This window comes from Medicago sativa, chromosome 8 (assembly GCF_051527215.1).
Source record: "Medicago sativa cultivar Bolivia chromosome 8, Bolivia_mono, whole genome shotgun sequence".
Classification (NCBI taxonomy): Eukaryota; Viridiplantae; Streptophyta; class Magnoliopsida; order Fabales; family Fabaceae; genus Medicago; species Medicago sativa.
In genome coordinates, this window is record NC_140756.1 from 88760403 (window position 1) to 88775176 (window position 14774).

General features: G+C 34.7%; 2 protein-coding genes across 3 annotated transcripts in view; one reads left to right on the top strand and one right to left on the bottom strand.

Annotated features, from left to right (window-relative positions):
- The window catches only part of LOC146902959 (myosin-17-like), a 30704-nt gene extending 23862 nt beyond the window's left edge, over positions 1-6842 (bottom strand). For both annotated transcript variants that reach the window (XM_085731429.1, XM_085731428.1), the window contains exons 1-17: positions 6624-6842; positions 4133-4261; positions 3692-3835; positions 3434-3579; positions 3191-3347; positions 2946-3004; positions 2510-2669; positions 2259-2408; positions 2044-2180; positions 1814-1960; positions 1513-1614; positions 1375-1432; positions 1180-1281; positions 953-990; positions 618-744; positions 311-481; positions 59-190 (exon numbers count right to left, since the gene is read on the bottom strand). In XM_085731429.1, coding sequence (XP_085587555.1) covers positions 59-190; positions 311-481; positions 618-744; positions 953-990; positions 1180-1281; positions 1375-1432; positions 1513-1614; positions 1814-1960; positions 2044-2180; positions 2259-2408; positions 2510-2669; positions 2946-3004; positions 3191-3347; positions 3434-3579; positions 3692-3835; positions 4133-4261; positions 6624-6626 — 1962 coding nt within the window. In that variant the 5' untranslated portion in view covers positions 6627-6842. The remainder of the gene's footprint in view (positions 1-58; positions 191-310; positions 482-617; positions 745-952; positions 991-1179; positions 1282-1374; positions 1433-1512; positions 1615-1813; positions 1961-2043; positions 2181-2258; positions 2409-2509; positions 2670-2945; positions 3005-3190; positions 3348-3433; positions 3580-3691; positions 3836-4132; positions 4262-6623) is intronic.
- A 5975-nt stretch (positions 6843-12817) lies between these two features.
- Positions 12818-14572, top strand: LOC146902963 (threonine synthase 1, chloroplastic-like). Its single transcript, XM_085731436.1, has one exon. It carries the CDS (start codon positions 12859-12861, stop codon positions 14383-14385), a length of 1527 nt encoding a protein of 508 aa, XP_085587562.1. The 5' UTR covers positions 12818-12858; the 3' UTR covers positions 14386-14572.
- Positions 14573-14774: the final 202 nt, after the last annotated feature.

The window sequence follows — 14774 nt, forward strand, 5'->3', positions numbered from 1 at the left end:
CATTTCATGCTCAATTATGTAAAGTTAATGCAGACAAGAAGAGTTGATATATACTCACACCACAGCGCAGTTGTTGGATAATATTGACATTTTCAAAAATAGCAGGCTTGAGAACATTATTCGGCTTCACGCATCTAATATAGTGAGGTTCTGTTGAACTTAGAGTCTCCATCAACGACTGAAGTTGTGACTGCATTTTTCAGAAATGTGTCATTTACTATGAACTTGAGGTAGGAACTAGGAAAGTCACAAAGATTGTATAATAACGAAACACAATAGAGCTCAGAAAAGGAATGGTATAAATTAATACCTTAAAGCGAGATCCTATTGAAGAGAACTTTGATGATTTTGAAGACTCTTCTGGAGAGGGGGGGAATAGACCTGCCACAAAGGAGCATTTTGAGGCTATCAACAGATCCTGATGTTCTGCCACCACATAATCCTTGTTTTTGTCCAGAAACATATCAGCCTGATATGTCACCTGGACAAAGGAGTAATAGTCAAAAACAAGGCAAACAAAATATTAAAGCAACAGTTTAATAGATAAATAATTAAATAAATGCATAAATATAAGGTCATGAAAGGAAACATGCGATAAAAAAAAAGAGCAAAAATACCTCTCCAGCATAATGAGATATTGTGAAATTAGTTCGAGAAAGTTTTGGTTTGATAAAGCGCTTGTTGTTTTTGAATGTCTGGTACAACTTCTGAGCAAATGTTTCATGCGTAGACTTAGGAAACATGCTGTTTCACACAACAAGGCTAACATGAGTTCAAGTAATGCCAGATATTAAGTCTTGCATCTATCCTACATTAAAAAAAACTGGCAATAGCATACAATCATAAAACTAAGATAGTAAAGAAAGTAGCATCAGAAAAGACAATGCATCTTGTTTCTATCAAACTTAAAAGCAATACTAGATTAACAATGAAACGGCTGGCAAATGCATACCAGGCTTCATCAAGAAGTGAAATTATTCCTCCAGGTTTCTGCAAAATAATTAATATTAAAATCATCATTACCTGAATTTATTGTTTAGGAAATAGAGGAAGTGTTTATATAACGAAAGCAAGTATTTCCCGACAATAACATTTGATTTGATAGGCTATACATTTTGAGAAAACACATTCTATACTTGTAGTTGGTCATGAGGCAATCAGCAAGCAATACTGAAATACCTTCTCAATTAGATCCAAAACATCTTGGTTGTCAACGAACTCTATGTAACTCCAATCGATTTCTTCTTTGGTGTATTCTTCTTGTTCCATTTTGAAGACATGCTGCAACCATTCAGTAAAAAAAAAAAAACTCAATTATGTGGGAGAAAATATTATAGAATATAAAATCATAAATTTTACAAGAAACTAACATACCTGATTAAAATGTTGCTGTAGCTTCTCATTTGTAAAATTAATACAGAACTGCTCAAAACTATGAAAGCGAAATTTATCAGATACAAGACTAAATACTGAAGTAATAGACCATAAATCTAGATGAAATCATTTACTTACCTGTTAAACTTAAAACTTTCAAACCCATAGATATCAAGAACTCCAATGATAGATTTTGAAGTTGGATCTTGCCCAATTGAATTGTTAATCTTCTCCACAAGCCTGAAAGCAATAATGAGAATTTGTCAGAATATGAAACCTTGAAGAAAGGAAATTTTTATTTCGAAAATTTACGATCCAATCACATAACTCACTATATATATTTTCATTAGTTTTTTCTTTCTTTGAACATGTTGCAAGAAAGAGAATCTATAAATGACTTGCAATAATATACATAAATGTGGTGCTTAAGGTTCATTACCAGTCAAACAAACGAGAATACATAGTTTTAGCTAATGCATCCCTGCTGCCGAGAGCTGCAACAGGATCAAGTGTTCTTGTAATAACCTCCTCAGGCGTTACCATGACACGCTGGATCAGTGCGTCTTCCAAGCTCTTAGCATCACACCTACAATAATTCCATGGTAAAATATACAGAATATCAACAAAACCATTATACAGTAATGCATAGAAGGATTATGTTGGCCATACTTGAGAAGCTCAGCAGTCGTATTAAGATGGAACCTAGACTTCTCATCCTTAAGGACAGAAGAATCAATTTCCTCTCCTTTTGCAAATTCAATATTTCCAAGGTGCAAGACTGCTGCTACAACCCTAAAAATTGCATCCTGAAATATAGGGATATATCATTAAAACAACATCAAAATAAATTCCATTTTGTTAAAGAAGGATTCCGGAAGAGTAACCTGCTCCTCCTCACTGATTCCAACAACATCCATTGCTCTTCGAGTTGCAAGATATTCTTCTGCATCATCCACTCCATCGAGCCCATAGCAGTTGGATTGGTTTAGGTAATGGAAGGAGCTAGGATTACCCAGCTTAAACTTCTCTCTTTCCTGAAGAATAAAGAGTTATCATCAACACACGTGAAATATTAATATAGAACCCGATCTTTGTGACAAAGATAGAGGAGACTATAACTATAGAATACTTTTACCTCAGCTGGTGCTGCACAAAGAAGGTAAAAACAGTGGTAATTTCTCTCCGGATCTGAAACTTGACAAACACGGGACCTCTCGAGTAGATAAGTTCGTATAGCTGCCCCAGAAATCCTTCCCTTGTTGTCAAATTGTATCTCAACAAATTTACCAAAACGACTGCATCCCAAAATAATGAGGAACGTGAAATATACATCTTATATCAAATCAAATTTCAACAAGTAAACAATGTTTTTCTATTGTGTAGTGATTAGAACAACATATTGCTGGCAAATAGAACCCACAATTCTAAGAGTTAATAGATTTTAGCCAATGACTAACTGAACTGGTATATCTCAATTCTTCTATGAAATAACATTGTCACGATCACTTGGCCCAACTACTCTATGTCAATTTTCATTTTACTTTATATTTCATGCATCTGTCAGCACTCACCTTGAATTATTGTTTCTCACTGTTTTGGCATTGCCAAATGCTTCAAGAACTGGATTAGACTGCAAAGTAATAAATACAGGAGCAAAAATGAGAAAACAGCTTCCAATTCTTTTAAAATCCTACATATCTAACGAAACCGGAAATAAAATGAAATAATATAAACGAACTAAAAGTAATAAAGTAGTGTGCATAATAAAAATTACAGGGCATACAAAACAAAACAAAAAAACGCTGCTACATCATACTTCTAAAACTTGTTGTTCAACTGTCCGCCCTTCTACTCCAGATCGGCCTCCAAGGTATGCAAGATACCGCATAAGCATTTTTGTTGTCTCTGTCTTACCAGCCCCACTCTCACCACTAACCAGGATTGAGTTGCTTTTTCCCTCATTGATCATTGCCCTAACACAAATAAAAACATAAACATGGTCATAAAAAAACCATACATACAGAACATATGAAAATAAAATTATATTGACATCTATCACCTGTATGCAACATCTGCAACTGCAAAAACATGGGGACTTAACTCTCCAAATGCAGCTCCTTTGTATTGTTGCATCATGTGGGTATCATATAGATGTGGCAACCTTTGAAAAGGGTTTATCGCAATCAGGATATTTCCGGTATATGTCTGCAATGATGATGGAGGAGTGGCGTGATTGTAGTAGTACTCACAAGTTCTACTCTTACTCAACTTAAACAATGTTGTTATTAAATGAAAAATAGATATCTAAGAATCTTACATAGATTTCGTTAAGCTCATATCTAGTTGCCAAGTTGTTTAGAACTCCTGGTTCATGCAAGTATGACAATTTTGTCATGTCATCTACACCTCCAGGTGGGGCTTCATTATCCTTGGGAAAAACCTTTGAGATACTTTTGACAACCTGCAACCAGATTTCCAAAGTGTTAAAATTACAGCAAGTTCTGGTCACTCTTGTCTAATTACAGGTCAAAGCTGGAAATTCTGTAACTAAGGATATTAAATACGCATCAAAGGCCTAATTTAACAAGATTGCATTGTATAAGAAAATTATTTTATAATTCCCAAAAGCGTTGCAACCCACACTGCTAGAATCTCAGAGAAGTACTGGATAAACAGTTGCAAAAACCCAAAAACAATATACAGAATAGAGAATCTATGCAAACGATTTCTCACACACAGTACAGACAGTTTGACTTACTGTTTTCCCATCTCCAGTGCGAACATGGACTTCTCCACCGTTGATTTTAGTAACTTCTCCACCAATCCATGCTAGTGATGGATCTTCAACCCAGACATGAGAACCAACAATTATGTTCACTGGTGCAGACTGCAAAAAACAAACATATTGAAGATTCAAAGGAAACATGTTAGTTCAGATAAATGCTACTGATATTCCACAGAATCATTCACAGACAATAGATTAATTTTGAAAATGAACATTTTATATGTAGGTATTTAATAAGATATATCATCTGCTAAAACTTATACAGTTTCTCATTGAAGCTAATGTTCCCAAAAGATAAACGTAAAATGGAAGATAAAGTAGGTTTCTACAGTTAGTACTATAGCTACTAAATCCATATATGCAATGTAATCGACTTGTTAATGAGAAAAATAGGAAATGAATAGGAGCTCCTGGCCGCAAAATGGCATTATCAACCCTAAAGATTTGGTTCAGAGGAGTATGCTCACAACTTAAACTTCATTTTTATTTAACAGAGAGAATAATAATTGATGATAAAGAAGAAAGAACAAAACCAAAAAAATATTTAAATAAATAGACAACAATACAAAGTAAAAAATGTTAAAGCCGTAGACAATCAAAGCAATGTCATGGAGCTGGGCACCATGCAGCTTTGACCTAGCATTGACTGTCAAGCGTAAAATAAATAAAATCTGGCCTAACTAAATTTTACCAATATATTTACAACTTTTAGAGTATGAAACACCACCATGATTCCATGAATGAACAATTTCATGCAAATCTATGCAGAATGCACAACTGTATATCAATATCGTTTTAATTTGACTACTGTCATTCTTCCCTTGATATCAAATCACCAATGCTAAGTTTATATTCTTCCCTTGATATCAAATCACCAATGCTAAGTTTATTTATTAGAAAAAAATTATTCCATGGCATTTGCAAGAATAGAATCCTCCCTTTATTACATAGTTCAAAATGTCTGTGACAAGAACATACCATCCCTTCCTTTTCTAGTGCAAATGCTATGATCATTAATATTTAAATCAAGGATAATACTCGCCGATACAAAAAGCAATTTGTAACTTTAGCACTATTTGTTTACTCCCTCCGTATTTTATTATAAGTTGGTTTGACATTTTCACACATATTAAGAAATGTCATTTTGTATTGGAAAGAGAAATTATGAGTGATTTTACAAAATTCTCCCTTATTAAGACATGAGAAAAAGAGATTAAAAGAATATAAAGTAGAGAGAGTAGTAAATGGTATGATAGGAAAGGAATCATTAATGATACATTGATATTGTAAAGTGACACATAATAAAACACAAATATTATTTCCAAAGTGACATATAATAAAATACGGAGGGAGTACTCGGTTATCCCGGGTCATATTATGTAGACACGTGTTTTTCCTTACTGAAGTACAAAACCATAAATAACTCTCGCTCGCTTCTTTCCTCTCATACTTTTTCTGTTCCCATAAATAACTCTCTCTCTTCTCACACATTCATGAGATTCATCTCATGGGAAAAAAATAGCACAGCTCTTTTTTTGAATAAATAGCACAACTCTTTGAATCAATATCATTCCGGACTCAGTCAAGGCACGATACTGGAGTCAAAGGCCCAATGAGGTGCATAAGTCCAGCTACGGACCACCTTCACCAGTGATGAGCTGCAGAACAGAGAACAGGATGCCAGAATCAATTTAGACCCTCCAACTATAGTCGACTGGTTGCCTAGCCTATGCGCCGGAAAAAGGGCATAACCACCTAACCGTTATGCTTACGTGGCACTCTCAGCAATCTATAAAAGGAGCAACCTAGTCCTAAAAAGTACACATTCTCATTCCGAGAAAAACCTCAATACTACTTGAGCGTTGGAGTATCTTGGTCGGTACGTCATTCTGCTCCGGTGAAGAACAATGTAACATTTACTCCTATTATTTTTTTCCCATTAATATGCTCTTATTTATTGAATTCCCCTCCACTAGTTCTAGTTTTTCCATTGAAATCACCCAAACTAATCATTTCCTTAAGAACCGCTTACAACCTTAAAACGACAATTAAAATGAGACGGATGAAGTACCATGCTACTTCTAATGTTCAACTTCCCTCCAATGACTTAGTCATAAGAGTCAATAATTAAATTGATCAAGTAGTATTCTCCAGCTTCTAATCTAAACCATCAAAAATCAAAGTTTTATACTTCCAATTCAAAATTAACCCCAATCTTATCCATCATCAGCAACTCATATTAACCAAACTTAATTTCACACAATCATTTTTCAGTAATACACAGATCGACAATCATAAACATCGTTTCTAAAAAATTAAAAATAGAGGACTAAAGAAAAATAAAAAAATTTGAAAATAAAATAAATAAAATCGAAGTCCAAGAGATTCAACGCAGCAGCTGAGAAAGTCAAAGGAAAATCAATGAAAGAATAAAAAACGTAACAGAAAGGATTAAATAAATTACCATGGCGATTAATGCGGAGCGATCTTATAGACTAACTCATCCAAGTGGAGCGGAAAAGGGGACTGAGTGAGTCAGATCGGAGAAAGTTTTGAAAATTGAAAGAGAGTTATGAGAAAGAAGAAGCTAAAATTAGAAGCTGAAGAAGAAAACAAAAGGTATGAAGCTAGCGAAATAGTTGTGTTATGTTTTGTTTTGTTTTGTTGTTGTGTCTGGTTCTTTCTCTCTCTTTTCAAAGCCTTTTTCGTTTTTGAAGAAAGAAAGAAATGAGGTAATAAAAGGTTTTATTTTCATTTCATTTCAGCTGCTTTTTCTTCTTTCTCTTTATTTATAATCATTTATTTAATATTTAATATTTATTAAGGATTTAGGAATTGTTAATAAATGAATTTTATTTTTATTTTTTTTTTAAAAAAAAAGAGGTTTCTTGTGTTGCTGAGTGCTGAGTGATGAGGTGGGTGGGGTCAGAGAGAAGGAGATCAATGCGATTGGCTAGCGTTTTAACGTTGTCGTGGTGTGCACAACATAAACATAACGCTGTTTGCTCTTTTCATTTTTTTTTTTGGCTCAAAATCCAATTTTGCACGCATAATAAAAAAGAGAAATGGACGACAAAATTATGAATTTCGATTTCTCCTCCCATTTTAAGTCACACGTTTGATCGTATTTTCGAAACCGCCATTCTTCGGTTATTTTTTTTCTGTTGCTCAAACTTTTTGAATTTAACCTCTCGCTCAATTTGGTAAAAACAAGTCATAAGCTAGCTGATAACTGATAAGCTAGCTGATAGCTGAAAAAGTTAGCTGATAGCTGATGACTGATAGCTGGTAGCTTATAGCTGAAAAGCTCACTTGTTAAAAATAATGTGTTTGGTAAAATTAGTTGTTGAAGTGGCTAATACATATAAAATGACATAAAAGGACATGTGTTATTTATTTATTTTTTTATAAATTATATACATCCAATTTTTTTTTACTTAATTTATTTCTTTTTAAATATTCAAATTACTTTCATCTCCAAAATGATAAATGTGTTTTATGTCTTTTTAAATATTCAAATTATTTTCATCTCCAAAATAATAAATGTGTTTTATGAATTCAATTAACTTTTTTATACTAAACATTTGCTTTACTATTTATTGTATATTTTATTTAAAATTATAATTATATTATATGAATTAATAGCAAGGTAATAAGAAAAGGAACAGACAAAATATAAAAAAACTACAACATGAGAAATGGTACCCGTGTACTGATGTGGGTAGTTACGTTTTTTTTTTTAAAAGAAAAAGTGGGTGGTTACATATAAATGTGGGTAGTTTTTTTATTAAAAAATTAATAAATTTAAATTAATAAGGGTAAAATTGGAAGAGAATATAAAAAGCTATAAGCTTTAAGCTCAAAAGCTACTTGAATTAACTTCTCATGAAAAGCTATAAGCTCGTGAGAAAAGATTGTTACCAAACACATCATGTTTTGATCCAACAAGCTTATAAGCTAATTCAACAAGTTATAAGCTAGCTTCTCGGCGTTACCAAACACGGCCAAAGTTTAACAGAGGTGGGTATATATGACACTAAAAAAAGGAAGGAGGAAGCGGAATAAATAAAAGATACTGGAAACATGGATTTTGGAGGACTTACTTTTCTTCAAGACATAAAACTCTCCTTATTTAAAGGAACTAAACAATTGTATTGGATGAGGGTTTTACATAAGTAAATAGCTTAATGATATCTATGAATTTTGATTCACCATTAAAAAATAATTCATTTTATTTTTAGTTTAAATGTCGATGATAACGACAATGTGATTTTATCAAAAAAGAACAACAATTTGATTATTGAATAAATGATTTAGAATATAAAATACATTTTTTATTACAAAGAGTTTGACTTGAACGTCGTAATGTTTGCAAGTACACCACTTCCTCTAGAGAATATCGAAATTATTGATCGAAAGACAGCGGTTCAAAGACATCTCCATCTTTCATACCACAAATCTTAAGTTCGCAGGGATCAAAAGTCCTACTCTACAAGATAAACCAAAGTCCACTTTCGTGAATTGAAGTTCATGTCTAAATTCGTTAATTAAGTTCATGTAAGCACAAATACATGGAAATTGAAGATGCACGAGTTAAATTTACGATGATGAATTCATTTTAAGCAGGTGTATGTGAGCTCAATTCATTTTTTTTAATGGTTGACAAATTTAAAAGAAATCCACGTTAAAACATGTTTTGTCGATGAAAAATATATTTTCAATGCATGTTTGGTGAATTATTTAGTGCATATGCTTCATATTATGGTAAGTTTTTAGATAGATAAGTTACACTTTCTCTCCAACTTTTCTTTCTTTTGATCATTCATGAAAAAGGGTGATTTTGGGTTTCATATATCAGGTTCTTCTTTCATATTTTTGCTGTGATTTTCGGTTTTGATGTAGCATGTTTTATTCATCGTCTTTGTGTGATGATATTTGATTTCTCGTCTTAGTACGGTATTTGTTTGTTTCAAACCGACAAATTAGCATCGATCAATTGCATACTAAATCAATGACTAGGTCGCCAACATTGTTGATCCAAAGATATATGTATTCTGATCATTTTATGTTACAATATTTTTATAGACATTTTGTTGTTTGTTCTATTAACTTGGATATTGTGAGTTTATTCATGAACTCACTTTTTTTTTCTTCATTGTTAGTGATGTTGTGTGTGTGTTTTGTTTCTGATCCACTATACTAGTTTGAATTAGGGATGGACAAAAACGTCGCGTCTGACTGAAGCCGGACAATCTAGCCCACTGAAAACCGAATCAGGCGGATTCAAACGGGTGGGTGGGTCTCATGGGTTAAAAAATTGGATTGAGGTGGATAGGAATGGGATGGTTCGGTTCAAATTTAGTGGTCCATCGGTACCGTAAACCGACCGGTCCAATATCAGTGTTTATTTTACATATAGCCCAAACCTCACTTGTCTCACACTAAGGCTCTGTTTGGATTGGTGGAATTCAGTGGAATGGAGTGGAATGGAATGGTATGAAATAATGTTTCATTGTTTGGATTCTCAAAATATGAATGGAATGGAGTGGGACATGATGGAACACATTCCATTCCATTATTCTCCTTTATTTTCATCCCTCCCAATTTGGGGTGTATGGGATGGAATGAAGTCTCTAAATTATACAATTATCCTTTGACCCCTGTTCCTTATTTCACACCACTAAATGTTTTCTTCTACTTCTCGTTTCCGTTTTTTTTTATTCAGCACAATTTCTCACCGCTTGCGTTGTTCCTGCACTTTTATGCTATTTCATTTTCCTCTTTAAGGTTCATTTTCCTCTTTTCCATTCCACTCCATTCCATTTTGTTTTATTCCGCTCCGCTCCAAACAGATCCTAAAAGAAACTAAATTTATTCCAAGCCTAACCCAAACAAATAAACAAAAGGGTTACACAACTTAACCTAAATTCTTTCTGTTCTCTCTAGTAGAGCTGTCAAAACGGGCGGCTCGGCCCGGCCCGATCGGGCAGCGTGCTTTTTAGGGCCGGGCTGAAAAGCCCCGGTTTAAATATGGGCTGGAAAAATAGGGCCCGAACTCGAACCTATACGGGATCCCGGGCTAACGGGTCAGCCTTGGCCCGTATTTTATTTTCATTCTGAACAAAATAACATTTTTTAGTTTTTTTTTATAAAAAAAAGCAAAAGATAATTTTATTAAAATAAATAGCATCACAAAGCATAACAAATGCTGAACAGATGCAAGAAACAAAACTGTACAAAAACAGTGACAAAGGGATAGACTTCAAATTGCATGGATGTCTAAATTTTAACTTTGATGCATGTTTATCACCTGTTCATGAATATTCTTAACAGAGGAACCACATTACTTTTGTTCCTCCACCTTAAATGTCAGTTAATTGGATGGCAGTAATATCTGAAAGAGCTACTTCTATATTAGCTTTCAATTACTTTCAAGTCTAATAACTAACAAGAAGTATTTATTTATTCTTCAAAAAAAAAACAAGAAGTATTTATTTGTCAATTGTATACTTGAAATCACAAAATACATGGTATTTCCAGTTTGTATTATTAATCTATTAAAACAGTTAAAAACGTCTAGAATATGTGAAATATCAAAAGATAGTTATTAACAGAAAGTGATGTCCTGGTTTGCTTTTCCCTTGAGCCAATTGCTCATTTGCATCTTATGTTTTCACTATGCCAATATCATTGATTCATGGATGGTGTTGCTATTTTATGAAACAAGGAATCCTGAAGGTTTGGGGGCTGATTTACTGGGCTGTCCAGTAAGTAACACACACATACCATGCAAAAAAAAAAACCCACTTGAATTTTTGGCGGGCTGGCGGGCTACCCGTAGCCCGAACGAGTTACGGGCTTTTACGGGCCGGGCTAAAAAGCTTTGGAAAAATTCGGGCTCCAATTTTTCAGCCCAGGCCCTGCATTTTATTCGGGCTTTCGGGCCGGCCCATACGGCCCGACCCATTTTGACAGCTCTACTCTCTAGTATATCGTTTCTGATTCTCCCCGCCCTTATCTGTCTCCTTCGTTAATAGCTTAACCTAAACCGTCGCCACAATCTCAGTTCTCAACCTAGATTAATTTCCTCCATCAACCTGCTTCTCTTCTATCTTGAATTCTTTAATTGATGGTCATAGTTGCAATATGTTATATATTTTTTCCTCTCCTCCCATAATGATGTGGAGCTCTTTCTCAATCACTTCTTCTCCTAGTGATTCGTGATTTTTTTTATCTTATCATACTATTCACCATTCTCCATTCGATCTGATTCTTTTTTTCTCTTATATGGATTATCTTGCTTTTCTATGTTATTGAATCACTGGACCATTAAATTTTCATGGATAACCATACAATCCTTCACCTATGTTGTTCTATCTTGTTATTATGTTGATTTTTTGAACCGAATGGTAATCCAACTCAACTCGTCCGACCCATCGGACAAACCAAATAAACTGAAACTAATCAATCCGACGATAGTGGTGGACGGAGATAGGTGACCTACCCTCGCCCATGGTTTGCTTCATATTGGGATTTTTCACCCAAAATCCGACTGAACTAACAATATGCTTTGCCCTAGTTTGAATGAATATTGTTTCCATTCCTAAAAAAAGAGAGAGATTGACTGGCCTAAATCTCGGCGTCCAATTTCAATAAATACACGGTGATAATGAACATTCACTTACTCTATCTCAAAAAGTAATTTAAAACGACGAATACCGACGCGTATATGTGAGTATTATATGTTGTGGATTGTTGGTTTTTTCACATTACAATATCATTGTGTGTTTGGATGACGATTTTTTAAGGTAAAATATTTGATATGGTAATTCAAATTGTTCCATGTAAAATCAATTGTTTGGATGATAATTTTTTTTTTTTAAATCAGGTATTTTTCTAAACATTTTGTTCTACTAAAATTGCATTGTGGGGTGTCTCCCTCTTTCTCTATATTACTCTCAACGCTCATTAAAAAAATACCTCAAAAAGAAAAGGTCATTGAAAAATTATTCAATTGAAGTTAAAATATTAAAATAGAAATGTTTTTAGGGGAAAATAGAAGTTGTCGCTGATACTCGTTTCAGCCTCCAGGTCCATTTCTTCCTAATTAACTATCATAATAATTTTGTTTCATAAAAAAAAAAAACTATCACATTAGTTTTAAAATATAAACTGAATTATCAAATTATGGTCAAATATATGAGAAAAGAAGTTTGTTGGCGATACTTTCGTTTTGGATCCATTTCGTACTTTTTAGGTTTGTTTGCGAGTTGGGTTTTGGAAGGGAGCGGAGGAAAAGGTCTATGGAGAAGGAAACCATGATTTGCAAGTTTTAAAAAAGCAAGGAAAAGGTTTTGGAGGGTTTTAAAGGGCTTCATTTACCCAATTTTAAAGTTCCCCAAATTGGGAGTTTTGGAGGTTAAACATACAAATTGATAATTTTGTCTTCATAATAATTCAAAATTTCAATTTTAGACATAAACGAATTGTTAGGATCTCCTTTTTAAAAAACAACTTATTTAAAACCAAAGGGATAACTCTAATAATTGACGGAGATTTGACTGCATCGTTGCATTGGTTTCGTGATTTGAACGTGTTGTCTAAAAACAACGTGCATAATTTGGTCAATAACACACCACCACCCATTACTTCAGTCTCATCGTAACAATCTTCTCAAAAACAAAAAAAATAAATTCAAAATGGTTGTGTCTTCTCTGTTTCATCCTTCATTCTCCACCATCGTTTTTAACGCTCCTAAACCCACACATAACCGCCGCACACTCACCGTCGCCACCGCTACCACCAACAACCACTCTCCATCACCGGATCTCGCCACCGACAACATCAAAGACATCGCCCGCCGTCACCCTGCCACCGCCAACAACTTCACCGCCAAATACGTCCCATTCAACTCCACCTTCGACTCCCCTGAATCCTACTCCCTCGACGAAATCGTCTACCGCAGCAACTCCGGCGGCCTTCTCGACGTCCACCATGACATCGAAGCACTCGCGAAGTTCGACGGCGCGTACTGGCGCAACCTCTTCGACTCGCGTGTGGGGAAAACCACTTGGCCTTACGGTTCAGGTGTATGGAGCAAAAAGGAATGGGTCCTACCAGAAATCCACCCTGATGATATCGTTAGCGCTTTTGAAGGTAACTCTAATCTTTTCTGGGCTGAACGTTTTGGCAAACAGTTTGTAGGCATGAACGATCTTTGGGTTAAACACTGTGGTAATAGCCATACTGGAAGCTTCAAAGATCTTGGAATGACTGTGCTTGTTAGTCAGGTAAATCGCCTCCGGAAAATGAACCGTCCGTTGGTCGGAGTTGGTTGTGCTTCCACCGGTGATACATCGGCTGCGCTGTCTGCTTATTGCGCTTCAGCTGGAATTCCTTCGATTGTTTTCCTACCAGCGAATAAAATCTCAACCGCGCAGTTGATTCAACCGGTATCAAATGGTGCATTGGTGTTGAGTATTGATACTGATTTTGATGGTTGTATGAAGCTGATTAGGGAAATTACTTCTGAATTGCCGATATATTTGGCGAATTCCTTGAATAGTTTACGAATTGAAGGACAGAAAACTGCTGCTATTGAGATTTTGCAGCAGTTTGATTGGCAGGTACCTGATTGGGTGATTGTACCTGGTGGAAATTTAGGGAATATTTATGCATTTTACAAAGGTTTCAAAATGTGTAAAGATTTAGGGCTTGTTGATAAGATACCAAGGCTGGTTTGTGCACAAGCTGCAAATGCAAATCCTTTGTATTTGTATTATAAGAATGGTTGGAAAGAGTTTAAAGCGATTAAAGCGGAAACAACTTTTGCTTCTGCTATTCAGATTGGTGATCCTGTTTCAATTGATAGAGCTGTTTATGCATTGAAGAATTCTGATGGGATTGTTGAGGAAGCCAGTGAAGAGGAATTGATGGATGCAATGGCACTTGCTGATTCAACTGGAATGTTTATTTGTCCTCATACTGGTGTGGCTTTAACTGCTTTGATTAAACTCAGGAATAATGGGGTTATTGGAGCCAGTGAGAGGGTTGTGGTTGTTAGTACTGCTCATGGATTGAAATTTGCAGATAGTAAGATTGATTATCATTCTGGGAATATTGCTGGTATTGGTCGTTTTGCTAATCCACCTGTGTCTGTTAAGGCTGATTTTGGTTCTGTTATGGATGTGTTGAAAGATTTTCTGTTGAGTAAAGCACCGAAGTAGTTTGTAGTCCAAGGTTAATTTGGAGTTGTCGTTTTCACTTTTTCAGTTGTCACTATAGTACATGTTAGTTTGTTTACTCTAGTTATACTTTGCTTGACTTGACAAGTTTGTGTTGACTTTTCATGTACAATTTTGTTCAAGTATTAGAGGGTTTGAGTTTATGAATGAACACATTTTACTTGTCAAATTTGGCTCTCTTGAGAACTACTTACACATTAAGTTGACTCTTGTTAAAAAAATTGGTACACTTGTTAGTTGTACTTTAATTAAGTTCTTCAAGGGCAAGAACGAAGTGACTTCTACAAAGGGCGAGGAGAGACAAATCCAATGCCAACCATTTTATGTAATTAGAAAAATTAGTTACACTTGTTCGTTGTACTTTGATTGAG